This window comes from Hemibagrus wyckioides, linkage group LG25 (genome assembly GCF_019097595.1).
Source record: "Hemibagrus wyckioides isolate EC202008001 linkage group LG25, SWU_Hwy_1.0, whole genome shotgun sequence".
In the NCBI taxonomy this organism is placed as follows: Eukaryota; Metazoa; Chordata; class Actinopteri; order Siluriformes; family Bagridae; genus Hemibagrus; species Hemibagrus wyckioides.
In genome coordinates this window covers 19,297,350-19,324,013 of record NC_080734.1, presented here as the reverse complement: position 1 = coordinate 19,324,013, position 26,664 = coordinate 19,297,350, and the positions used below count along the sequence as shown (strand labels likewise).

The window sequence follows — 26,664 nt, the reverse complement described above, 5'->3', positions numbered from 1 at the left end:
CAGAAACCCTAGTGTAGTAGAAATAGAGGTGTAGCAGCAGTAGAAGTGAAGAAGTGTGCATTATTATGAGATTATAGGCTATAACCAGCTTATAGTCAAACTAAGCCTATATGGTCTGCATTACATGAAGCATGACGTGTTAGCAAGACTTTTAACCAACACAAAACCCGCAATAAGACCCGTAGTTCGACCAGAAAGAGGACCGTGAAAGAGTTAATGTGTTGTAACTCGACACTGTAGGAAGTAGTAAAGCGTGAGTTTGTAGATTCAGTAAGGGCGTGTCTCCTTACAGATACACTACATAGCCAGCGAAAGGCTGCACTCGGTTAGCCACGCCCATTTTTACTAGCCGTAGTCGACAGTCCAGTTTAATAATCAATATATAAATATATATATATATATATGTATGTTAGATTAGCATTGAGCTAACGGATCAAATCGATGCCATTATTCAGGAGGAAGTTATATAGAGTATAAAGGAGGTGTGGGACGCGGTGCACTCGGTCTGTGACTCTTTCTGTTTGTTGTGTAGCTGGTATAATAATAAGAATAATAATGTATCACGCTTTAAAGAAGATGTTTTTCACCGAGGCTCGGTGTCTGAGCGACGATGCCACTAAGAGTTTCGAGGCGCTTTTCGACAAGCTGGACGTGAATAAAGATGGCAAGGTGGACATCGCGGAGCTGAGGGCCGGACTGGCCGACATGGGCTTCTCTCTGGGGGCAGACGCGGCTCAGGTAAAAGAAAAACCATGGAATGCAAAGCTTACTATTTTTACTTTCAGTACTGTACACACTCTGTCAGTCATTTATTTCCCCTTATATCAGACTGTCCCAGGACAGAGAAGGAGAACAACCCGTAACCTAAAAGTGTTTTATCTTTTGCATTAAACCTGCATACTGACTCAGCTGAGCTGGGTAATAACGCCTGCAGAGTGATCAATAAACCCTCCTCTACAGAGAAGTAGGATATTTATCAGTCTCTAGTGAGCCTGCCTTTTATATATTTCTCCATAAAGACTGATAACATACACAATTCTACTCAGAAATATACAGAAGACAACACGACTGCATACCAGCCGGGGATTAGTGCAAAACCAGAAGGGTGAGGTGTGTCAGGAATGAAAGACACACCTACACACCTCTTCTTCACGTTCAGAGATACACACACACACACACACACACCTGGCTCTACAGCACTGACGGCGGAGACCCAGGACCGGTCTCCGATACTGTACACGGCAAAAATCCCCAGGTTTAAGGCAGAACACAACCCAAACACTGACCACTAACAAGTTCGAGGACAGAGATTTAGATAGAAACAGAAAGCTGCAATGATAGGAGGTGTTAGAACTCGGTGGTTGTAGAAACACGGGTCAGCATAATGGTGATTAAAGCAGGAGAAGGTGTAGGTCACAGTGATGGGAGTGATGGAGTGTAATCTGTCTGATGGGTTGAGAAGAGCATCAGGAAAGTTAGCAGGTTTGTTTCACAACTCCATGGTCGGGGTTTGATTCCCATCTCCTCCCTGTGTGTGTGTGTGGAGTGTGTGTGTGTGTGTGTGTGTGTGTGTGGAGTGTGCATATTATCCCTGTGCTTTAGAACTTTAGAGGTTTTCTCCAGGTTCTCCAGTTTCCTCCACCAGTTCAAAGACTGGAGGCTGATTGGCATCAATATATTGTCTGTTGTGTGAGTGTGTGTGATTGTGTCACCCCATCCAGTGTGTACCCCCCCACACACACTTTATACCCCGAGTCCTAGATAGATAGATAGATAGACAGACAGACAGACAGACAGACAGACTTTATTGATCCCCAGAGGGAAATTCTTGTGTTACACCAGCTTAGTCATACACAATAAATGACTTTTTATCTTGTAAAGTTAGAGAGTAATATTTAGGTCATCAACTAATCAACGAAATGAATAAAAATGAACACAATAGTTGGCATTTACTGTGATATTAAAATAATAAAGCCCATTATAGTTAAGTGGTGGCACACAGAGAAGACAGCGTGTCCTTCTGTAGAACAGTGCTGTATTTACTTATGTTTTATTGTGATTAGTATTATCATTAATTTGTGGGAAAGTAGTCTCAGCCTCAGACGTCACACCCATAAAGCTATCTGAATGCCTGGTGCGTAGACAGCACACAAAATTGGAAACACTTCAGGAGTTACAAAGTCGCCATCTGATTGGTTGGATTCTAGCGGATGGTTTTTAACGGTCCGCTCGGTGACTCTAGTTCCCTCGTGGAAGAATGTTTACTGTGACAATATGTGCTTATGAGGATCAGCTAAACGCTGGACTTTCCAAATGATGTGCAGTTCAACGACTCATTAATTTGAACAATCTGGGTTCGTACGCTGTTCTTGTTTTGTAGGGACTTTACTTTTTCATGCCCCTAAACACAACAGTGACAAAACAAACTCTGATTGGTTGCTTTACGTGTCAGTCAGATGCCCTCTTGGGCGGTCCTTGGCCAATAAAAAGCTGCGGTGGAGTCCAGACCTTCTGGCATCAATCATCTGGCATCCGGGTACGCAGAGACTAGCGTGAATGTGAGAAGAACAGAGAGAGGTCTTTCCTGCTTTATTAGAAATTCTCTATAATCTCATGGGTAGCTTGTAATATTTGCTAAATTGGCTGAAAATAAATATACATACATATTCATACATATTTACAGAACAAACGTTAAAAAAAGTCACACAGTGTTGTCCAACGAGTATCGAAGCTAATCGAAAAAGCTCGTAAGAAATGAAACGAATAAATGTTAGCATACACAACATACACTATATCGCCAAAAGTGTTGGAACACCCCTCCAAAATCATTCAATGAATTTTGAGGGATGTCCCAAAACTTTTGGCAATATAGTGTATATGTTTTGTCTATCGGGTCATCGAGTCTCCATCCTGATTGCAGTTCATGTCCAAGTCCATTCCCGTGCAACAAAACCTAAGAGTCGATATATGATCTCCTTTAGAGACACACACACACACTCACCTGACTCTACAGCACTGACAGCGAGACTCAGGACCGGTCTCCAATACTGTACAAAGCAAAATCCCCAGGTTTAAGGCACAATCCAAACACTGACCACTAACAAGTTCAAGGACAGAGATTTAAAAAGGAACAGAAAGCCGCAATGATAGGTACAGGATGGAGGAGGTGTTAGGACTCGGTGGTTGTAGAAACACGGGTCAGCGTAATGGTGATTAAAGCAGGGGACGGTGCAAGTCACAGTGATGGTAATGATGTACTGTAATCTGTCTGATGGGTTGAGAAGAGCATCAGGAAAGTTAGCAGGTTTGTTTCACAACTCCAGGGTCAGGGTTTGATTCCCATCTCCTCCCTTGAGCCGACTCGCTAACAGTCAGTTCAACACACTGTATATGATTCTCTTCACAGATTGGACATCTAGTTGTGTGAAAAGTGTGTGAAACACGTACTGACGGTCAGGTTTGAGGCAGAGAGCTGACCGGTGGTGGGAATTAGCACACACAGACAGGGAAGGAAAATGAGAAGAAAGCTCTGCTCTGTATTTATAAGCTGTGTTTATATACAGATGCTAAATGTTTGCAATGGGAAAGACGATGCCACAGCGCCCTCCATATCAGTCTCTGTGTTCGTTTATCACCTGAGATAAAACTCACTTACATAAAGTAGGGAAATAACTGCTGAAGACTAATTTATAGTGACTTCTGATAGGTTTCTGCAAGGCACTTGGAGTCTGTTGAGCTCTGAATTATTTCTAACACACAGGATCCTGACATTTTTCTCGTGAGGAAACTACCAGAAGAAAAGTAGACTCTGTTTGATGCTTTTTCTGTTCGTCCACATTAGAATGATCAGGAGTAGTGATTTCAAACATCTAGCATTTAGTCTTTGATTAAGGAATAGACAGATGCATGTTAAAGAGTTGCACTGAATATGAAGGCTGTGTTTAATCAGAGCTGAAGGAACAAAAATACAACGACACAGTGTGGAACAATCTGCTTCTTGTTAACCTAATTATCCCAGTACAATGTTTACCGCCAAATCCACATTTATATCATCAAAGTTCACACAGTTTTCTTCTCTCTCCCGCACCAGAAAATCGTTTCTTCTGGAGACTCGGATAAAGACGAGCAGCTCGACTTTCTAGAGTTTTCCAACTACCTGCAGGAACACGAGAAAAAGCTCAATCTGACGTTCAAGAGTCTCGACAAAAACAACGATGGTAAGCTTTTATTATTTCCCTTCTGTGCATTGTACTCAAACACCGTGTCACAACAGAATTAATACACTGTCCAGGCATAACATTATGACCACCTGTGTAATGTTGTGTTGGTCCTCCTTTTGCTGCCGAAAAAGCCCTGACCCGTCCTGCACTGTGTATTCTGACCCCTTTTCTATAAGAACCAGCATTAACTTCTTCAGCAATTTAAGCAACAGTAGCTCGTCTGCTGGATCGGATCACACGGGTCAGCCTTCGCTCCTCACATAGATCAGTGATCCTTGACCACTGCAGACCAGGAACACCCCACAAGAGCTGCAGTTTTGGAGATGCTCTGATCCAGTGGTCTAGCCATCACAATTTGGCCCTTCATCAAACTCGCTCAAATCCTTACGCTTGTCCATTTTTCCTGCTTCAACTTTGAGGACAAAATGTTCACTTGCTGCCTAATACAATATGTTGCCAAAAGTTTTGGGACACCCCTCCAAATCATTAAATGCAGGTGTTGTTTTTCAGGGATTGAACTCGGCCCCTTAGTTCCAGTGAAAGGAACTCTTGGGAACTCGCTCATCCATGACTTTATGGACCTTGCTTTGGTCACTGGTGTGCAGTCATGTTGGAACAGGAAGGGGTCATCCCTAAACTGTTCCCACAAAGAGCATGAAATTGTCCAAAATGTCTTGGTATGAAGCTGAAGCATTAAGAGTTCCTTTCACTGGAACTAAGGGGCTGAGCCCAACCCCTGAAAAACAATTCAATGATTTGGAGGGGTGTCCCAAAACTTTTGGCACTATAGTGTATATCCGACCTAATAACAGGTGCCATGATGAGGAGATAATCGGTGTTATTCACTTCACCTATCACTGGTCATAATGTTATGGCTGACCGGTGTTTGTGTGTTTAATACACTTCATTTTAATTTGATTAGAGAAATTATAGTAGAAGTAGAAGAATAGTAGAAGTTTTTAGGTATAACATCTGTCACATATGACACACGTTTTATTAGTGTGATGATCAGTGAGCACCTAGAATCTCCCAGTAGTTGTAAAAATAAAAGATAACGTGTTTCCTTCTCTTCTCTCTCTGAAGAAAGTCATTTTTACTGCAGGAGTCATTTCAGCTGTGAATGAGGAATGAAATGTTTTCAGAGCTTTGGATGTGAAATGTCTGTCAGTTTGTAATAGATGGTGGTTTGCAAACAGGAATCTGTTGAGTCAGGGCGAGCAATACTTCATATATATTCCACAGCAGGGTGAAGAGAAGGAGGAAATAAACAAGCTGGAGCTTCTCAGCAGTTAGCATTGCCAGAGATTTCATCAATAAACTAGCGTAGGTACATGCCTAGTAAATTATTTAAAGCACTTTTGCTCGATAAATCCATGAAGAGCGTACAGGACGGTCTCGTCCAAGGCCCTGAACTAACCTCTCTTATCTGTGAGTAAAATATGGAGTTGAAGCCGAAGTCGTGTTCGCACAAGCTCTGATAAGTTTCGCAGACGGCTCTCAGTCCATAAAGTTGCGTCTCGGCTTCCCTGATGGAAATGTCTTGTTTTGAATACAGCTATTACATCACCAAGCATTTTGCAAATCCACAGGTTTCACTACAGCTTCAGAAGCGTGCTGCTTTCACAGCTGACCAAAAAGACTTTTGTCCTAAACCATCTCTTTAACCTCACCTAAATAACAGTGTCTGGCCCTCTTCCATACACTTCTAGAAGCAAGTGGCGAAAAGAAACACAATTGTTTTCCTAAAAAGTAAACTAACTTTCAGGTAATGTGGAGAGCCATCCAAGTAATTTTTTTCTGTAGGAGTTTATCAGTCTCTCACATTGTTTCAGAGAACCTTTAGCTCGGTCTTCTTCAATACATTGCTCCATCATTGATGATTGGGGGCGGTTATTTATGCACAGCTCTCCTACAATCCCTCTACAGCATCTCAGTGGGGTTGAGGTCTGGACTTTGACTCGGCTATTCCAACATGTAAATGTCTTCAGCTATGCTGGTGTGTTTGGGATCATTGTCCTGTTGCATCATCTCATTTCACCCAGAGTAAGCTGCTGGACAGATGGCCTTATATTTATATTTACATCAAGAATATTCTGGTGTAAAGTGGGGGTCATCATTGTTACAGTCTGTAGTTTCCCAGATCACGTAGCTGCAAAATCAGCTCAAATCATCACCTCTCCTCCTCCATGCTCGGCAGCTGGTATGAGGTGTTTATGATGGGTTAGTTTTCGGGGTGTTTTTTATATTTCTGAGCATTATACTGTAAAATGATGGATTACAGTATGTTTGGAGATGGCCTGTCCACAGCGACTCATCTCTCTCCACCTATCCCTATCTTCTGCATCCTCAACACTTGCACCCACTAGCTTCATATCCTCATTTATTACATCCATATACCTCCTCTTTGTCCTTCCTCTTTGCCTCCTGCCTGGCAGCTCCATGTCCAACATTCTCCTACCAATATACTCACTCTCCCTCCTTGTCCAAAACCATCTTAATCTGTCCTCCCTAACTCTGTCCCCCAAACATCCAACATGAGCTGTCCCTCTGATGTACTCATCTCTAATCGTGTCCAACCGTGTCCCTCCCTCAAGATCTTCAGCTCTGCTACCTCCAGCTCTGACTCCTGTCTCTTCCTCAGTGTCTCTAAACCATACAGCATGGCCGGTCAATATAAGTTCTCAAAATAGACCTGGACAAAACAGAAAGGAAGCATAATCAGTGTAAAGTATGGTTTCGAGCCGTAACAAAAAACCCATCCAAGTTTTTTCGTATGCTAATGAGACAGGAGGAGCCAGAAAGTCACGTGACATTTCCTCATTAGCATATCACAACAACAATGGATTCTCATATTTAGTTGAAACGTAAGAAAGAAGTCACAGATTCAGTGAACAAGAGGCGTGCAACTGCTTAACAAACCTTCTGCAACAAAAGTAGAATACACGTGTATGCTCTATGAGGCGTGTTTTGTGTGGTAACGAGCTGTAGACGTTTTCAGTGCAAAATCCTATCCTCTAACTGCTGGTCTGTGCCGTATATCGCTTATTCAAATTTCAGTTCAATATCTTTGTATAGCGCTTTTAACAATGGATGTTGTCTCAAAGCAGAAGTATAGAAATAGAGCTTGAATGCAGTAAATAAAGTTTAATAAATAATAATAAAACTTAGTTTGTGTTTTGAGTTAATATTTTCAACTATCTCTCTGAGTATGACATTTTTTTGTGCTTTCCTGGGAAATGTTGGGCCGCGGTCACGTGACCCGAATATATTTGCATTCCTAATGGGGTTTGTGTGGGATATTCAAATAAAGGAGCTTATTTCTTTTTAGGTGTACGTGTTTCTGTTATTGTTTTATATTGAAATTACACATCAGAAAGACTTTTTATGTCCTGACACTCATATCTTACTATAAAAAAATGGATGAATTAGCAAATCATTTTTTTTCAATGGGAGAACGTACACCAATCAGGCATAACATTATGACCAGTGACAGGTGACGTGAATAAGACTCATCATGGCACCTGTTAATCATGTCATGGCACCAAGTGAACATTTTGTCCGAGTTTGATGAAGGGCCAAATTGTGATGGCGAGACCACTGGATCAGAGCATCTCCAAAACTGCAGCTCTTGTGGGGTGTTCCTGGTCTGCAGTGGTCAGTGTCTATCAAAAGTGGTCCAAGGAAGGAACAGTGGTGAACCGGAGACAGGGTCATAGGCGGCCGAGGCTCATTGATGGACATTGGGAGCGAAGGCTGGCCCGTGTGATCCGATCCAACAGACGATCCGATCCTACTGTTGCTCAGATTGCTTAAGAAGTTAATGGTGGTTCTGATAGAAAGGGGTCAGAATACACAGTGCAGGACGGGTCAGCAAAAGGGGGACCAACACAATATTAGACAGGTGGTCATAATGTTATGCCTGATCTGTGTATGTTACTTTAATTGTTACATAATCTTGTACATTTCATTAATACACCTGGCTGCTAATTAATCTTAATGATCATAGAGACTGGAAGGATGTACTTATTTTTTCCACCGGGTTTAATGGAGCGATGGTTTAATTTTTGGAACGAAAATGACTACACTGAGGTTGTAGAGGTTAGTGAGAACCACATAATTGTTATTTAGGCTCTGATAAACAAAAAACAAAGCACTGAAGCTGACATTTTTTCTCGTGACTGTTTCTAATGATTTTTTTGTCGTAGTTAAGATATATTGTGTTGTGTTCATGTTCTCCACAGGGCGCATTGATTACACAGAGATTCAACAGGCACTGAAAGATCTGGGGATGAACATATCAAAGGAAAAAGCCGAAAAGATTCTTCAAAGGTAATGAAGACACCGAACCTCTCTCATGAAGATTATCACAAAGTGACTCCATGTGCTCCATGTGCTCCATGTGCTCCATGTGTCAGCTTCATCTGATCAGAGTCCTACTGCAATCAAACCTTCAGCACAAATCTACACGAGAAACTGCTTTTTGTTTTGTTTTGCGAACACTTTAACAGCGAGAGGCTCATGACTCTGTCAGCCTCCTCAGTGATGAAGTGTGTTCAAGCTGCTAGAGGGCTCGAGTAAGTGATAAACCGTAAGCGCAATCCCAAATGACAGATACTGACAAGCAGGGAAATGTTTCCAGAGAGCCAATAAGGAAAGAAAAAAGTCCAACAAGTTGGGCATCGATGTAGTCTGTCATCCGATTTATCTCCGCTCACTCAGTGCCCTGAGCATACGTGCAGTCACGGAGATATAAAGTCAATTATCTTGGATTGAGTTGTAAACTAGGTGGAGATTTGAGACAAGAGTCATATGTCCAGGAGGAAGACAACGCAGCAGTGACCTCAGGCAGCCAAAAGTTAGAAACAAATCTTTGCCTCTTTCTCTCGAGATGAACAGCTCAAACAGTGTTATACAGAGTCAGCTTGGCTAAAGCTTTCCCAATATTTAATCTTCATCTTCAGTAAGCTGCAGTCACCTGCTGCCTTAGAGGACACATGCTATAACCAAAAGTTTGTGGACACCTGAGCACCAAACCTAGATGAGCTGTTGATCATTCAATTGTAATCTCACAGGGATTAAGATGGATGGATGGATGGATGGATAGATACTTTATTCATCCCAATGGGAAAGTTACAGCTAGCAGTATCCACAATCATAGGTAATAAGGTAATAAATAAAAAAATAAAATATAACAAAAATTACTAAATACTAGAATTTAAGTGTACAAGAGATAATTGTGCAAAAACTAATGCACATTAATGTGGAGTTGAAAACCTTCCTTAAAGAGTGGAGGTTGTTATAACCACAGTTTCAACGCTGTGAGAATAGGATTTATAAAGAGGTTGTGGTTACTGTGGTCATTAGTAGGACTAATGACGTGATAGAGAGTTGGCCTTGAGCTGTGCATGGTGTATGGGTCTTCAGTCAGAAAGGCATTAATGTTGCTGATGTTGGGTGAGGAAGCCTTGATCACAGTTAATGTTCCAGTTCATCTATAAGGTGTTCAGTATTGTTGAGCTCAGGGAACAGTGGAGTTCCTCTACACCAGGGATCCTCAAATCTGGCCCACTAGATCCACTTTCCTGCAGAGTTTAGCTCTACCCTTAATCAAACACACCTGAGCACGCTAATCAGTGTCTTCAGGATCATTAGAAAATCACAGGTAGAGGAGTGTGATCAGGGTTGGAGCTAAACTCTGCAGTGGATTGACCCTCTAGGGCAAGATTTGAGGAACCCTGACCTACACCAAACTCATCACACCAAACCATGTGTGTGTGGGCCTCGCTTTGTGCTCACACCAAACTTCAATTTAGTCCATCAGACTTTGATAGTAAAGCATGATTCATTGTTCCAGAAAACAGTGCAGTGGTGGCTCAAGAGGTTAAGGCTCTGGGTTGTTGCTCAGGGGGATTGGGGTTCAAGCCCCAGCACTGCCAAGCTGCCACTGTTGGTCCCTTGAGCAAGACCCTTTAACTCTCTCTGCTCCGGGGCGCTGTATCACAGCTGACCCTGTGCTCTGACCCCAACCTCCAAAGTTGGGATTGTGCACTAATGTATATGTGACAAATAAAGGCTTCTATTTTATTCTATCTATTATTAAACACACTCCATTTCTCCAGAGTCCAGAGGCGATGTGCTTCTCACCCCTGCAGCTGACACTTCTCACCCCTGCAGCTGACACTTCACACCCCTGCAGCTGACACTTCTCACCCCTGCAGCTGACACTTCTCACCCCTGCAGCTGACACTTCACACCCCTGTAGCTGACACTTCTCACCCCTGCAGCTGACACTTCACACCCCTGTAGCTGACACTTCTCACCCCTGTAGCTGACACTTCACACCCCTGTAGCTGACACTTCTCACCCCTGCAGCTGACACTTCACACCCCTGTAGCTGACACTTCTCACCCCTGCAGCTGACACTTCTCACCCCTGCAGCTGACACTTCTCACCCCTGCAGCTGACACTTCTCACCCCTGCAGCTGACACTTCTCACCCCTGCAGCTGACACTTCTCACCCCTGCAGCTGACACTTCTCACCCCTGTAGCTGACACTTCTCACCCCTGCAGCTGACACTTCTCACCCCTGCAGCTGACACTTCACACCCCTGCAGCTGACACTTCACACCCCTGTAGCTGACACTTCACACCCCTGCAGCTGACACTTCTCACCCCTGTAGCTGACACTTCTCACCCCTGCAGCTGACACTTCACACCCCTGTAGCTGACACTTCACACCCCTGTAGCTGACACTTCTCACCCCTGCAGCTGACACTTCACACCCCTGTAGCTGACACTTCTCACCCCTGCAGCTGACACTTCACACCCCTGTAGCTGACACTTCTCACCCCTGCAGCTGACACTTCTCACCCCTGTAGCTGACACTTCTCACCCCTGTAGCTGACACTTCACACCCCTGCAGCTGACACTTCACACCCCTGTAGCTGACACTTCACACCCCTGCAGCTGACACTTCACACCCCTGCAGCTGACACTTCTCACCCCTGTAGCTGACACTTCTCACCCCTGCAGCTGACACTTCTCACCCCTGTAGCTGACACTTCTCACCCCTGTAGCTGACACTTCTCATCCCTGCAGCTGACACTTCTCACCCCTGCAGCTGACACTTCTCACCCCTGCAGCTGACACTTCACACCCCTGTAGCTGACACTTCTCACCCCTGCAGCTGACACTTCTCACCCCTGTAGCTGACACTTCACACCCCTGTAGCTGACACTTCTCACCCCTGCAGCTGACACTTCTCACCCCTGTAGCTGACACTTCTCACCCCTGTAGCTGACACTTCACACCCCTGTAGCTGACACTTCACACCCCTGCAGCTGACACTTCACACCCCTGTAGCTGACACTTCACACCCCTGCAGCTGACACTTCACACCCCTGCAGCTGACACTTCTCACCCTGCAGCTGACACTTCACACCCCTGTAGCTGACACTTCTCCCCCCTGCAGCTGACACTTCTCCCCCCTGCAGCTGACACTTCACACCCCTGTAGCTGACACTTCACACCCCTGTAGCTGACACTTCTCACCCCTGTAGCTGACACTTCACACCCCTGTAGCTGACACTTCTCACCCCTGCAGCTGACACTTCTCACCCCTGCAGCTGACACTTCTCACCCTGCAGCTGACACTTCACACCCCTGTAGCTGACACTTCTCACCCCTGTAGCTGACACTTCACACCCCTGTAGCTGACACTTCTCACCCCTGTAGCTGACACTTCACACCCCTGTAGCTGACACTTCACACCCCTGCAGCTGACACTTCTCACCCCTGCAGCTGACACTTCACACCCCTGTAGCTGACACTTCTCCCCCCTGCAGCTGACACTTCTCACCCCTGTAGCTGACACTTCTCACCCCTGCAGCTGACACTTCTCCCCCCTGCAGCTGACACTTCTCCCCCCTGCAGCTGACACTTCACACCCCTGTAGCTGACACTTCTCACCCCTGCAGCTGACACTTCACACCCCTGCAGCTGACACTTCTCACCCCTGCAGCTGACACTTCACACCCCTGCAGCTGACACTTCACACCCCTGCAGCTGACACTTCTCACCCCTGCAGCTGACACTTCTCACCCCTGCAGCTGACACTTCTCACCCCTGCAGCTGACACTTCACACCCCTGTAGCTGACACTTCTCACCCCTGCAGCTGACACTTCTCACCCTGCAGCTGACACTTCTCCCCCCTGCAGCTGACACTTCTCACCCCTGCAGCTGACACTTCTCACCCCTGCAGCTGACACTTCTCCCCCCTGCAGCTGACACTTCACACCCCTGTAGCTGACACTTCTCACCCCTGCAGCTGACACTTCACACCCCTGTAGCTGACACTTCTCACCCCTGCAGCTGACACGTCACACTGCACATAGACTTGCTCTTAGGCTTACATGTAGCTACTTGGCCATGGAAACCAATTCCATAAAGCTCCTGAGACCCAGGTCTTGTGATGATGTTGTATTAGAGGCAGTTTGGAGCGCTGTAGTGAGTGAAGCAGCACTCTGTAGCATCGCTCTGTGAGTTAGCGTGGTCTACTGCTTTATATCTGAGCTGCTGTTGCTCCTTGACACTTCTGTTTCACACTAGTAGGAGAACGGGGTAGATTAAGCAGGGCAGAAATTTCACATGACGTGTGGCAAAGGTGATTTCCTATGACTGTGTCATGTCGAAAGTCACAGAGTTCTTCAGTACAACCCGTTCTACTGCCAGTGCCTGTTTATAGAGACTGCATGGCTGTGAGGCTGTGGATTTTATGCCTCAGTAGTGTTTATTTGTGTCACAATATTTATCTATGTGCTTTATTGCTCTGTGTATGATTAATGCTGTCAAGTGCTTTAGGAACAAGTGACTGAATAGTGCCTTGCCTTTTCCATAGTGTTTATTCACTACAAATATGTAGAGACTTACATTACATTTAAAGAATATAAGCAGGTCCAGATGTTCAGGGACAAGTCTTCATCCCTGATCTTTCTCTTTCAGCATTGATGTAGATGGCACTATGACAGTTGAGTGGAACGAGTGGAGGCAGCACTTCCTCTTCAACCCCGCCACTGACCTGGAGGAGATCATACGCTACTGGAAACACTCTACTGTAAGCACCTCACACACGTTCCCTGAGCCTTACAAACAGATGAGGGATGAGTGTTAGATTTAAGTACGATTTGTTTTTAACCCTTTGTTGTTTGTATGGGAAAGTAGGTGTTATGAATTAGAAACACACACCCACACACACACCACCCCCCCCACACACACACACACTTATACCTATTGTCAGACACACAGATAAGCGTCCTCCTGAGCAGCTTCGCCTGCCATTTAATAACCCTGTTGACGTTAATGGGAAAAGGACTGAGAGAGAGAACAAAAGAATGAAAGACATCAGGATAGACAGACATTCTTTTAAGAGGTGTGTGATAGTAGCGAGTGTAATTGGCTTCACTGAGCACACCATTTTACTGCATCCGGTGCATCTACAGGGATTTGATTACTGTTTAAAATAGAGTTCATACGGTTTAAAAATAATTCAACTCTATTACCAGCCAAACGTTTCAGTCGTACTGTGTGAAATACTCAGACTGACTGCTGAAGACAGCCATGAAGTAAATATGTTCAAAGATTGTGCAAGATTTCAGGCAGATTTACAACTTTACGTAAGACAGCTGATGACCTAAAGACTCCGGCAGTGAGATTAGGGTGAATGTTACAGTGAGGTGAAAGTTAAATATTCATTAAAGGTGCGGTTATTGTGGTTGTTAGTAAGATTGACTGTTTTATTGTGGAGAAATAGAGAGTCTGGGTGTGGTGTATGGGTTGAGATGGATTTGGAGTGGGTGAAATGTCACACCAAGTGATAATGTTATGCCTGGTTATTTTATAGCTGTTAAACACAATAACTCTAACAAAGCCCCAAACTACCATAAGTTACACTGTAAGTGCTCCAGTAAGCACAGGGGTAACCCCAATACAGATGTGAAGATCTTAAGTATCTTAATCTATGGAAAAAAGTGTTATTGTGCCTGTACATAAATGTTATTGTGCCTGTACATAAAGATTCAGAATGTCCCTTTAAATTCAGAAACGTGGCAGCAGTGCTATAAGCAGAACATGCACACAAACAAGGCTTCATTCCTACATTTATTCAGTTTTCATTTACACGTTTGAAAACATTTGGGTCTTATTTCATCAGAGACTGGTCAAGGAATGAAAATACATCACTGAATATTGAACAGAAATCTGGTGCACAAACATTATGAGTTCTTGTATGTTTCCTTTACTCAGTTTGCAGATATAGTTGGTTACAGTTGGCTAGCGTAGCTCTAACTGACCGTAACTAATCCACCCAGACTGTAGGGTCAGTGTACTCCTAGCCACAGGTTGTTGTGGCATCATCAGGATTTGAGCATGTGATCTTCTGACACTAGAGCAAACATTTGCCTCAGGAGCCATTGCTCTTTTTTTTTTTTTTTTTTTAATATCCTCTCCCAGACTTCCATACCACGTTTTAATCAATGGTTAACAAATTGTTCATGTACATTACTTGGGCAGAAGTATGTGGACACCTGGCTGGTCATGCCTACACGTTCTGGTTGAACATCTCGTTCCAGATTTATTCCCATTTCCTGTAACAATCAGCTCAACTTTTCTGTGAAGGATTTTCCACTAGATATTAGAGCGTATCTGTGGGGATTAGTGATCATTCAGCTACAAGAGCATTAGTGAGCTCAGACACTGATGTTGTAAGAGTGAGGAGGTCTGGGGTTCAGTCGGTGTTCCAGTTCATCCCAGTGGGGTTGAGTCAGAGTCAGGGATCAGTGCAGGACACTCCAGTTCTTCCACTTCAACCTTAACCTCTACACCATGTCTTCATGGAGCTCTGGGCTTTGTGTACAGGGGCATGGTCATGCTGGAACAGAATAAATACTCTACAAAATTGTCTACATATTATGTAATATCTTCTCTAGACCCATTCATCTGCATATAGAAATGTGTTAGTGTTAGTCACTTGTACAAATTGTGCCCTAGGTGTTGGACATTGGTGACAGTCTCACCATCCCAGATGAGTTCACAGAAGAGGAGAAGACGACTGGTCTGTGGTGGAAGCAGCTGGCCGCGGGTGCGGTGGCGGGGGCGGTGTCACGCACAGGAACAGCTCCCCTGGACCGTATGAAAGTCTTCATGCAGGTACAGTCTTTCACAACAGCTTGTACTTTATTTCTATTCTTTTTTTAATATTCTATGTTGATTAAATGAAGAGTATGCATTTAGCCGCCGTGTTAAAATGTTACAGGTTCACTCCTCAAAATCCAACAAAATCAGTCTGATCGGCGGGTTCAAGCAGATGATTAAAGAGGGCGGAATCACGTCTTTGTGGCGGGGGAACGGTGTCAACGTGCTGAAAATCGCCCCGGAAACTGCCATCAAGTTCATGGCGTATGAGCAGGTGAGAGATGAATGTTTAATTTGCATGAATTTGACTTTCAGATGGGCAGCACGGTGGCTTAGTGGTCAGCACTGTTCTTGCATGTTCTCCCCGTGCCTGCGTGGGTTTACTCCGGGTACTCCGGTTTCCTCCCTCAGTCCAAAAACGTACATTAGGTTGACTGGTAATCCTAAATTGCCCATAGGAGTGAGTGTGTGTGTGTGTGGTCATCTGTCTATATGTGTGGCCCTGTGATGGACTGGTGACCTGTCCAGGGTGTACCCCTGCCTTTTACCCAATGTACGCTGGGATAGGCTCCAGCAGATCCCCGTGACCCTAATTAGGAATAAAGTGGGTCTAGAAAATGGATGGATGGATGACTTTCAAATCCTTCTACTAAAAACAACCCATGATGCTACCACCACTGTTCTTGAACATGGTAGAAATGGTGTAATGTGGGGCTAATCAAAATAATCTCTTCAACAACGTCTGATGTAAGGACTAGCACTGACTCAAGCCAGGGCGCTACCAGGCCCGTTTCTCTGCACAGTGATCCAGTAATGTAACACTGCTCTCACTGACCATCTCTCTCTAGTATAAGAGGCTGCTGTCCTCAGAGGGAGGCAAGATTAAGACCCATGAGAGGTTCATGGCAGGTTCTCTGGCTGGAGCCACAGCACAGACGGCCATCTACCCTATGGAGGTATGAGCAAACAAGGGCCTTATTTTGATACATCTTCAGTATTTTTCCATAGATGTAACACTAACCCTGAAGCATTACTGTGTGTTCATTTCAGGTGATGAAGACCAGACTGACGCTGAGGAAAACCGGGCAGTATTCGGGAATGTTCGACTGCGCCAAGAAGATCCTGAAGAAGGAAGGACTGAAGGCTTTTTATAAAGGCTACATTCCCAACATCCTGGGCATCATTCCTTACGCAGGAATCGACCTGGCTGTTTACGAGGTGCGGTTTCTTCTAGACTCAAGGCGGTAGAACCTGGCAGATGTTTGTATTCAGGTCTAGTGCTAAGGCTTGTAGCTTGTGCAAATCAGTTAACGGAACTTGACATGGGAATGGATTTTTGGGATGGAAACATCTGACAGATTAATTTCAGTTGATGTATGGCTCACAGATTATCTCGGTAGTGTGAGACCAGGTGCTGGCTGGAGCTGTGTGGTCATTTTTCAGGACAGGATATTTCCCCACCTTACCTGAACGAGGACAAAGCTCGCTTTCACTGTTATTATTATTCTACAAGTGCTTTACATACACTGAACACCCCACTGATTACCAACACAGGTACCTGCTTACACACACACACCGCTCTCAACATTACAGGTGTGTGTGTGATCAAATTAAACCAAGATCTTTTTTAAAGCTTCAATGTGATAGCTATGAACAAATTTTAATTGCGATACAAACAGAAACATTTTCAGGAACTTACCTTAGATGGATATGAACACACCCCTTAACTGATTTAATAATAATAATAATAATAATAATAATAATAATTATTATTATTATTATTATTATTATTATTATTATTATAATACAGCATTCAGAGTCTCCAAGCTCAACACATCTCGATTTGTTAATTTTATTGCACTATTTCATAACATGGGCAAAAATATGTGGACACCTGTCCAGTCATGCCTACATGTGCTGGTTGAACGTTACATTCCAGATTTATTCTCATTTCCTGTTATAATATTAATCAGCTCTACTCTCCTGTGAAGGATTTCCATGAGATGTTGGAGTGTGTCTGTGGAGAAAAGATTCCTTGCAAAAATACTCCAGATTTGATCAGATCATGAGTTGATCTCCACAGGTTTCTGATTTTTCTGGATTTAGATCTGATCTCTCACTGCCATGTTCCTAAACATTGTTGTTCTTCTGAAGCCATTTCCTTCTTCACTTGATGTGGTTATCATGCTGGAAGGTGAAAGTTTTCTTCATCTTCAGATGTCTAACAGACCCCTGCAGGTTTGGTGCCGAAATACAGATCGGTATTTGGAGATCCATCTGTCTTTTCTAGAGCCCCAGTCCCAGCTGAACAGAAGCAGCTCTGCAGCACGATGCTTCCACCACCATGCTTCAGATTGTATATGGTGATCTTTAGAATTATGCCCACAAAGTTCTGCCTTAGTCTTATCAGACCCTCACACATTTTCCCCACATGGTTTCAGGGTGATTTAGGCTTGGATTTTTTATTTATTTATTTATTTATTTATTTATTTATTTATTTATTGTGGAAAGAAATAGTCTATAGCTCAGACCTGTGAAGAACATGAGAGACTGTTGAGAGCAGATATTTTACTTCTCAGATATTCCTGCATTCCTTTCATGTTGCTGTTGGTCTCTTGGTAGCTTCCCTGATCGTCTTCCTCCATGTCCTTTCATTCGTTTCAGAGGGACGTCCTGTTCTTGGTGATTTTCCCTTGTTGTTGATTCAGTGTTCATTGTTCCATGATGCATCGAATGTATGTGAAAGCCTTGTGTACCCCTCTCCTGATCGAGAAGTTTTGACAATGAGGTGCATAACAATTAGTTTTAAACATATTTGGTTTTCAATCTTTATTGGCTATATCACCTTAAAGGTGGAAAAAGATGGTTTATTTATTATACAGCAGCAGGAAGGCATAATAGTGTAGGTGTTTATCTGTACTGAGTGTAACTGAGCTCATCTCCAGAATACCAACACACCAGTTTTCCAATTATTTAGAATGATAAGATCTAATCCAGACTATCTACTGGAGCTGGCCGGTATATCTTGTGAAAATTTTATACCTAAACATGGTGTAATGGGGGTGTGGACTTCTTATATCCACTGTATTCTGTAAAAATGGTGACTTAATCTCTCTCTCTCTCCATACAGACCCTAAAGAACACCTGGTTGTCACACTACGCTACCAATTCCGCTAACCCTGGGGTACTGGTTCTGCTGGGTTGTGGTACCATCTCCAGCACATGCGGTCAGCTGGCCAGTTACCCTCTCGCCCTGATCCGGACACGCATGCAGGCCCAGGGTAAATATTCATGTTATACATTCAGCTCAGAATATTTATTCATCTTCATCTTCATCTTCTTGGCCACATACAGAAACAGCAGACGGAACCTGCTGCACTGATCCAGAAACAGTTTGGTCAAAATACATTTGGAGTCTCAGTGTGATGGTTTTTTAAAATAATCATGCAGGGTTTTTCTAATTTGTACATTCCTATTTGAAATAACACGAAAATACACTGATCAGGCATAACATTATGACCACCTGTGTAATATTGTGTTGGTCCCCCTCCTTTTGCTGACAAAATGGCCCTGACCCGTCGAGGCATGGACTCCACTAGATCCCTGAAGGTGTGCTGTGGGATCTGACACCAAGATGTTAAAAGTGGATCCTTTAAGTCCTGTAAGTTGCGAGGTGGGGCCTCCATGGGATACGTACAGAACATAAAGGATACTTTTGATAGATACTGACCACTGCAGACCGGGAACACCCCACAAGAGCTGCAGTTTTGGAGATGCTCTGATCCAGTGGTCTAGCCATCACAATTTGGCCCTTCATCAAACGCTTGTCCATTTTTCCTGCTTCTAACACATCAACTTTGATTACAAAATGTTCACCTGCTGTCTGATATATCCCACCCACTAACAGGTGCCATGATGAGATGATCATCAGTCTTATTCACCGCACCTCTCAGTGGTCATAATGTTATGCCTGACTGATGTATGTTCATTTGAAAATAAAAAGATGGTGATCTTATCTTTGACTGTTTCTCCTCCAGCGTCTGTGGAAGGCTCGGAGCAGGTGTCCATGACCAAACTGACCAAGAAGATCTTGGAGAAGGAAGGCTTCTTCGGCCTGTACCGCGGCATTTTACCCAACTTCATGAAAGTGATTCCTGCCGTCAGCATCAGCTACGTGGTGTACGAGTACATGAAGACTGGGCTAGGCATTTCCAAATGAGGTGTATGTGGGGGCGGGGTTAAGTTGCTGGGGCGGATGTAAAAGCACGTATCGGGGTAATAGTGTTGCGAAGTGATATGAACCAAAGTACATCAACATCTGGAAGGCAATAGTGTGTGTTCTAAGTGTAACTGAATACAAACACAGCCGTTTTCCAATAATTCATAGTGATAAGATCTAATCCAGAGATTCTACTGGAGCTGGATATATGAACACATATATCTTTTGAAAATAGAAGATTTTATATCTAACATTTTGGGATGGATTCCAACCTTAAGGGGATTTATTACATTTGGGGTAAAATGGCCAAATATAGGTTTTACATTTAAAGATACTTAGTTTAATGTGTAACGAATGCCACTTATTCACAGCCAAATTGTCCACGTCCTCCACTCATTAAAGCCTGACTCCGTTCCTCAGATCTGTCAGCTGCAGGAGTTTAATCATTCAGACCTTGTGCAGCAATGAAGCATTGTTTTTACGTCCTTTAAAAAAATAAAATCAGTCCAATCTTCTCAGGTTTACACTTTTTGTAAGGTTAATGCAGTCAATTCTAATCGCCAAAGTTTACACAAAGTCTGGAGATCTGCCCTTGCTTGGCTTTCCTCCAGTGTTTAGTGTTTGTACTCTGTGATATATATATATCTAAAAAGAGAGATATTTGTCCATGCACTTATCAATTAGCATTTTGCACAAAGAAAAAATGTGCCTTATCGTTTTACACAGATCCGAATTTCATTTGCAGGCTGTTATCAGAAAATCCTGTTTACATTGAATATTTCAATAAACCTGGTGTGTGTTTCATTTTCACCTGGTGTGTCTGATCATGTTGTTAAGAAGGTGAAGAGACACTCGCTCTCTCTGGTGACATCTATTGGGGTGACCGATGTGAAGAATTGAGTGAGAGTGTGAATGTAAAGTCAGACGATTCATCACTGGTTTTATTCCATAAGGAGATAAACAACACAAAAGTCTGGCTGGAATTGTAATCTTCCCATAATTTATTTACTCCTACCACATACATCCGCTTCTGTAAAGGACACATGCATGGACAAGGCATCACGATGACGGGTGAAACTCTCTCTCACACACACACACACACACACACACACACCAATAATGTCTTTTTGAAGCATGATTGATCTGTGGGTCATGTCTCTGTATTGCTCACTATTTTCCATCGCTTTGTATTTTCACTTAATAGCTTATTAGTCTATTGTGGAGTTTTTTTTGGCTTAGCATTAAATTTAAAAACATTTGAAAGGCATAAAAAAGCCAAAAAGGAAGTGTATTGTTTGGGATTAATTGGCACGAATCAGCAATAATTTCCCGAGTGAGTGAGACCTCAGATGGAAGCGGTGATTTGATGTAAAGTGCAACAGTTAAGCCCTATTGATGCAGGTCTGTGTTCTTATACAGGAAGGAGTTCATGTGGAAATTCAGCCTTCTGTTAAACACAGTGTGTATGGCACACGGCACACGGTTCTATAGAGTTCGAGCCAGAGTCGATTGCATGCTTAATGAGATATCGAACAGCAGAAGTGTAGCAACTGATGACTGACAGCTTCTCTGGCTGGCTGATTGTCTCACCTCAGGGCAAATAATTCACCCGTGTATTTGTGGGGGTTTTACATCTACATGAACTTTACAGGCACTGGGTAGAAAAAAGGAAATCAAAACAAACAAAAGAAAAAAAATGGTCCATCGATAAGACGTGTCCAATAACACAACGATTAGTAATATATATATATATATATATATATATATATATATATATATATATATATATATATATAAACGATACAGCTTTTGGACCAAATATTCAAAAGGATTATTTGATTATTATTATTTTATACTGACCATAAAATGGGTCAATACTGAAGCTTAAAGCTTTGCATAACAGAACAGGGGACAGAAATGGGAGGCTCACGTCTGGTCAGTAGCACAGATTTCAATCAGCAGAATTCCCTATTCAGGGTTTTTCCCCTTTTTTAGAGTTACAGTGTTTAAAAGTGAGCAGCAGCGTCAGTGTTCTCACTCTTTCTCTCTTTTATATAATACACCCGTCAGACATAACATTATGACCACTGAGAGGTGAAGTGAATAAGACTGAGTATCTCCTCATCATGGCACCTGTTAGTGGGTGGGATATATTAGGCAGCAAGTGAACATTCTGTCCTCAGAGTTGATGTTAGAAGTAGGACAAAAAATGGACAAGCGTAAGGATTTGAGCGAGTTTGATGAAGGGCCAAATTGTGATGGCTAGACCACTGGATCAGAGCATCTCCAAAACTGCAGCTCTTGTGGGGTGTTCCCGGTCTGCAGTGGTCAGTATCTATCAAAAGTGGTCCAAAGAAGGAACAGTGGTGAACCGGAGACAGGGTCATGGGCGGTCAAGGGTCATTGATACATGTGGGGAGAGAAGGCTGGCCCATGTGATCCGATCCAACAGACGAGCTACTGTTGCTCAAACTGCTGAAGAAGTTAATGCTGGCTCTGATAGAAAGGGGTCAGAATACACAGTGCAGGACGGGTCAGCAAAAGGGGGACTAACACAATATTAGACATGTGGTCATAATGTTATGCCTGATCAGTGTAGCATTGCATCATCAGTCTTTTCCCATAGTTAAAATAAAACACCTCTGAGTTATCACTATTAATCTTTAAACACACACACACAAAATATAGTATTGCTTTTTGTCTTAAACCTAAATCCTAATCTAGGCAGACGCTATTACACTTCAGCGGCTTCGACTAAAGCAGATCTAATCTCAGTGTTTTTTCCAGGCCAGTTCTCAGCCTCGCCCCACAGCACAATTACTGCTCCCCAGCAATCATCAGGAAGATCTGCTTTGTGTGTCTGGAAGAAAAGAAAACCAGTTTGGGAAGCACTGCTGTGTCTAAAGGCACTGGATGTGTAATAGCATCATTTGTTTACATCTTTACAAAGAAAAAAGAAAAATACAGCTATGTACCATTTCCTGCTTTGTCATCAAAGTCTAATCCAGCAGCCTTTCATAAGACCATTGTTTCTCACTAACAGTTACCATTTTAAGAAAAGGCACCAGTACATCAAACGCCCCTGAGATCTAAACCACAGAACCTGCTGATGATGATTCCTGAGCACCAACAACCAGTGACGTGTCTAAAGCTTCTAACACAGAGACTCTGCAGGCGGGAGCTGTGAGCTAGCTCAGGATGGGGTGTGTCCAGCGGTGTGGAGTGCTGAGCGAGCGCCGCTGGAGAACGTCTGTAGAGGGCGCTGTGTTGTCCATGAGACACGTGTGAGGGTGATGACCCGGTGCGGTCACGAGCCTCGGGCCGGGACAGGAGCTGTGTCCAGAGTTTGAGATTTCACCTAAAACCAGAAGATATGTGTAAGAGGGTTTACTTTCAGCTAATCAGCAGCACATGCACTGTAGTGATCTTTCAACTGATCAGCACACACACACACACACACATACACACACAATCCCAAAGGCCAAACAGGCCCAGGGTGTACCTCTGGTGGCCCAAGGAGGAGTGAAGGAGAAAGACTGGGAAGAGGGAGGAGAAAAGGAGCAGCCTAAAGAGTTGATCTTGAGCTCATTCTTCTGGAAATACTCAAAGAGAGAGAGAGAGGAAGGGAGGGGGGGTAAGAGAGAGAGAGAGAAAAAGAGAGAGAGAGTGAGAGAGACAAAGGGGGGAGAGGGAGAAGGAGAGAGGGGGAGAGAGGGAGAGGTATTGAGAGAGAGAGAGAGAGAGAGAGAGAGGGAGAGAGGAGTAGAAAAACAGAGTGAGTTGAAGACAGTGACAGGGCATTGTACCGCTGTTACACTCGGATGACTTTTGCTTCCATTCATGATGGTGGTGATGGTGATGGTGATGATGATGATGATGATGATGATGATGATGAAATGCTCCAGCAGGGGATTTAAACACTGTGACAGTTTAATGACCAGTGGTTTGGTCTGCTTTTATTCCCAAACACACTGTTTACTACTCCAGTGACCAGAGTGACAGAAGGATAATGCACTGAACTCTGATCCTGATTCTGACAGGTGGACTTCTGTTTAGTTGGATCATTTGGTGACTCGTGACAGTGACAGACACGGACGAGTGCAGAATTCAGATTATTTTTGATTACAGACACGGACGAGTGCAGAATTCAGATTATTTTTGATTACAGACACGGACGAGTGCAGAATTCAGATTATTTTTGATTACAGACACGGACGAGTGCAGAATTCAGATTATTTTTGATTACAGACACGGACGAGTGCAGAATTCAGATTATTTTTGATTACAGACACGGACGAGTGCAGAATTCAGATTATTTTTGATTACAGACACGGACGAGTGCAGAATTCAGATTATTTTTGATTACAGACACGGACGAGTGCAGAATTCAGATTATTTTTGATTACAGACACGGACGAGTGCAGAATTCAGATTATTTTTGATTACAGACACGGACGAGTGCAGAATTCAGATTATTTCCTTTCATTCACACAAACATCAGGAATTCAAGCACATTATGATTATCAGCTGACATTAGATATATTACAGCTGTTCTAACTCTGGAGGCAGTGAGAATCTCTTCATCCACTACTTTCTCATCCTCCATTAATCTATCCATTAATCCATCTATCCATCCATATTACCATATGTCCATATATCCAACCACCCATGCATCCATCCCTCAAACTATGCATCCATCAAACTATCCATCCATCCATCCATGCATTCATCCATCCATCCCTCAAACTATGCATCCATCCATCAAACTATCCATCCATCCATCCATCCATCAAACTATACAACCATCTAGCCATCCATCCATTGAACTATCCATCCATCCATCCATCTAATTATACATCCATCCATCAAACTATGCATCAATCCACCCATCCTTCAAATTATCCATCCATCCATCCTTCAAACTATCCATCCATCCATCCACCCAACAAACTATCCATCCATTCATCCAACCATCAAACTATTAAACATCCCATCCATCCAAAAAACTATCCATCAATCTATCCATTCATCTATACAACCATTCATTCATTTTCTGTAGCACTTTTCCTACACAGGGTCACAGGGAGCCTGGAGTCTACCCCAGGGGGACACTCGGGTTGGAGTTACCAGCAGGACACTTTTCTACTTTTAGAGCACTTGTGACTCACTAGTTAAAGGTCTAGTTTATTGATTAGAAAGAAGGTCAGTCCCTGTACTGCCAAGCTGCTATTGTTTTTGTGAGCCTTTGCACCAGGAGCACAGTATCATGATAACCCCTGACTTCCTACCAAGCTGCGATATGAGAAAAGAAAATCCATTTTATTCTACTGTGAAGTATTTGGAACAAACAAAATCTTTCTTCTTCTTCTGTCTTTCTTTCTCCTTCCTCTTTTAAGTGAAACATCACTCATTCAGCTCCATCACACCCAAAGCTGTTCTGCTGAGTGAAAACATCATTCATCACACCAGTGGGTCCTGACTAGACTGTCACAGGGACTGAAAAAGTGCAACCTATGATTCATAACAAGAGGTTCCACCCTTTCAGTAGAAGGACATCTGAGAGAGCTGAAGTGGTCACTTCCATATGTTTTGATATTTGTTTTTTCAGCAGCCCTCGACACCTTCAGTGCTTGTGATGTGAGATGTTGTGTTTGAATGGCAGCTACAGTGAAGGTGTGACAGAATGGACTCACCTCAAGGTTTGTGCGAGCTTTTTTCAGCACGTCTCGTGTCCTGGACACTGCAAGGGGACAAAGTGAGACCAGCACAGAAACAGCTTTATGAAAACAATCAGAGCTGAGAAGTCACTTAAACACTGTAGTGCATGTGACACCTTTCTCATCAGTGAACAGAAAGAGGAAGGAGATGTGTTCGTGACTCACGCTGGCTGAAGATGAATTGCTCCATGCTGTCTTTGGTGCGGTTCGCGTCTCTCAGAGTCTCCAACGTATCTCTTAAAGTCATTTCCTGTTCAGCAAGCTTGTGCTTCAGAGAGACAACTTCTTCTGTCAAAGTTTGCTCCTACACACCCACACACACCCACACACACACCCACACCCACACACACCCACACACACGAGATGCTCTTGTGTTGTAACTGAAAGACACACTGGTGTGTCGGGTGTGTGTGTGTTATCTCTCAGCCCTGATGTGTGTTGACTTCCTGTGCTCTAACCTTCTGATGCTGTGAAGGCTCAGCGCTCGGGAGAGCAGCCCTCCAGAACATTCTGAGGACAGAAAGCATCTCCTCCAGAATCTGCTTTAAGGTCTTGGTGTTGGTCAGCATGCTGCTTACACGGCCCTGAACGGAGGACAAGACAGACAACACAAACAACATGAAAATGTAACCAGATGTTAAAGGAGCAGTCTGACATTCCAGAGAGCATTTTCATACAGCATCTCTAAACACTGTGACTGAGCCAATAAACCAACAACCCTGAAGCTCCTCTCTCTATCTTTATCTTTCTCTTTATCTTCCTCTGTCTCTTTCTCACATTTCGCCTGTCACTCTCTCTCTCTTTCTCACTGATTAATTCTCTCTCTCTCTGTCTCTTTCTCACTCTCCCTGTCACTCTCTCTCTTTCTTTGTCTCTTTTTTTTCACTCACACAAACACACATACACACACTCTATCTGTCTCTCTCACTCACACACACATTCATTCTCTCTCACTTTTTCCTCACTCACTCACTCACTCACTCACTCACTCACTCACTCACCCTTTACTCTCTCTCTCTCTCTCTCTCTCTCTCTAACCACTTTCTGGGAAATTTGGGTGCAAGGGGTAATACAACCTAGGTGGGACACCAGTCCATTGCAGGTCAAAACACACACACACATTTATCATAACCAATCCACCTATTAGGATGTATTTGGGAGGTGAGAGGAAACTACACAGAGAACCTGAAGGTGCACAGTCACTAGGTTGTTATCCTGCACAGTGTTATCCTGAATCTAAGAAGTATACATCCTGTTGCTTTTACAAATACATTTCTGGCATTTGGCAGACTCCCTTATCTAGTTTTTATACAACTGAGG

General features: G+C 43.5%; 2 protein-coding genes across 6 annotated transcripts in view; one reads left to right on the top strand and one right to left on the bottom strand.

Moving 5' to 3' along the window:
- The first annotated feature begins 294 nt into the window (after nucleotides 1-294).
- Nucleotides 295-20,437, top strand: slc25a24 (solute carrier family 25 member 24). The gene is made up of 10 exons (XM_058379456.1): nucleotides 295-738; nucleotides 4,091-4,217; nucleotides 8,462-8,549; nucleotides 13,222-13,333; nucleotides 15,265-15,423; nucleotides 15,530-15,682; nucleotides 16,257-16,364; nucleotides 16,459-16,626; nucleotides 18,539-18,689; nucleotides 19,446-20,437. Exons 1-10 carry the CDS (start codon nucleotides 556-558, stop codon nucleotides 19,625-19,627), a joined length of 1,431 nt encoding a protein of 476 aa, XP_058235439.1. The 5' UTR covers nucleotides 295-555; the 3' UTR covers nucleotides 19,628-20,437.
- A 967-nt stretch (nucleotides 20,438-21,404) lies between these two features.
- Nucleotides 21,405-26,664, bottom strand: part of pde4dip (phosphodiesterase 4D interacting protein) — an 80,162-nt gene continuing 74,902 nt past the window's right edge. For 3 of the 5 annotated variants that reach the window (XM_058379454.1, XM_058379450.1, XM_058379452.1), the window contains 5 exons: nucleotides 25,803-25,928; nucleotides 25,510-25,648; nucleotides 25,321-25,367; nucleotides 23,130-23,220; nucleotides 21,406-22,985 (listed from right to left, as the gene is read on the bottom strand). In XM_058379454.1, the coding sequence (XP_058235437.1) occupies nucleotides 22,816-22,985; nucleotides 23,130-23,220; nucleotides 25,321-25,367; nucleotides 25,510-25,648; nucleotides 25,803-25,928 (573 nt within the window). In that variant the 3' untranslated portion in view covers nucleotides 21,406-22,815. Of the gene's footprint in view, nucleotides 22,986-23,129; nucleotides 23,221-25,320; nucleotides 25,368-25,509; nucleotides 25,649-25,802; nucleotides 25,929-26,664 lie in introns of all 5 variants that reach the window. The other 2 variants (XM_058379451.1, XM_058379453.1) reach the window with 2 other exon arrangements.

Coding starts and splice junctions, on each gene's coding strand:
- slc25a24 (XM_058379456.1), top strand. CDS start 556: ATGTATCACGCTTTAAAGAAGATGTTTTTCACCGAGGCTCGGTGTCTG. Junction 15,424..15,529: donor GTATGAAAGTCTTCATGCAG/GTACAGTCTTTC, acceptor AAAATGTTACAG/GTTCACTCCTCAAAATCCAA. Junction 15,683..16,256: donor AGTTCATGGCGTATGAGCAG/GTGAGAGATGAA, acceptor ATCTCTCTCTAG/TATAAGAGGCTGCTGTCCTC.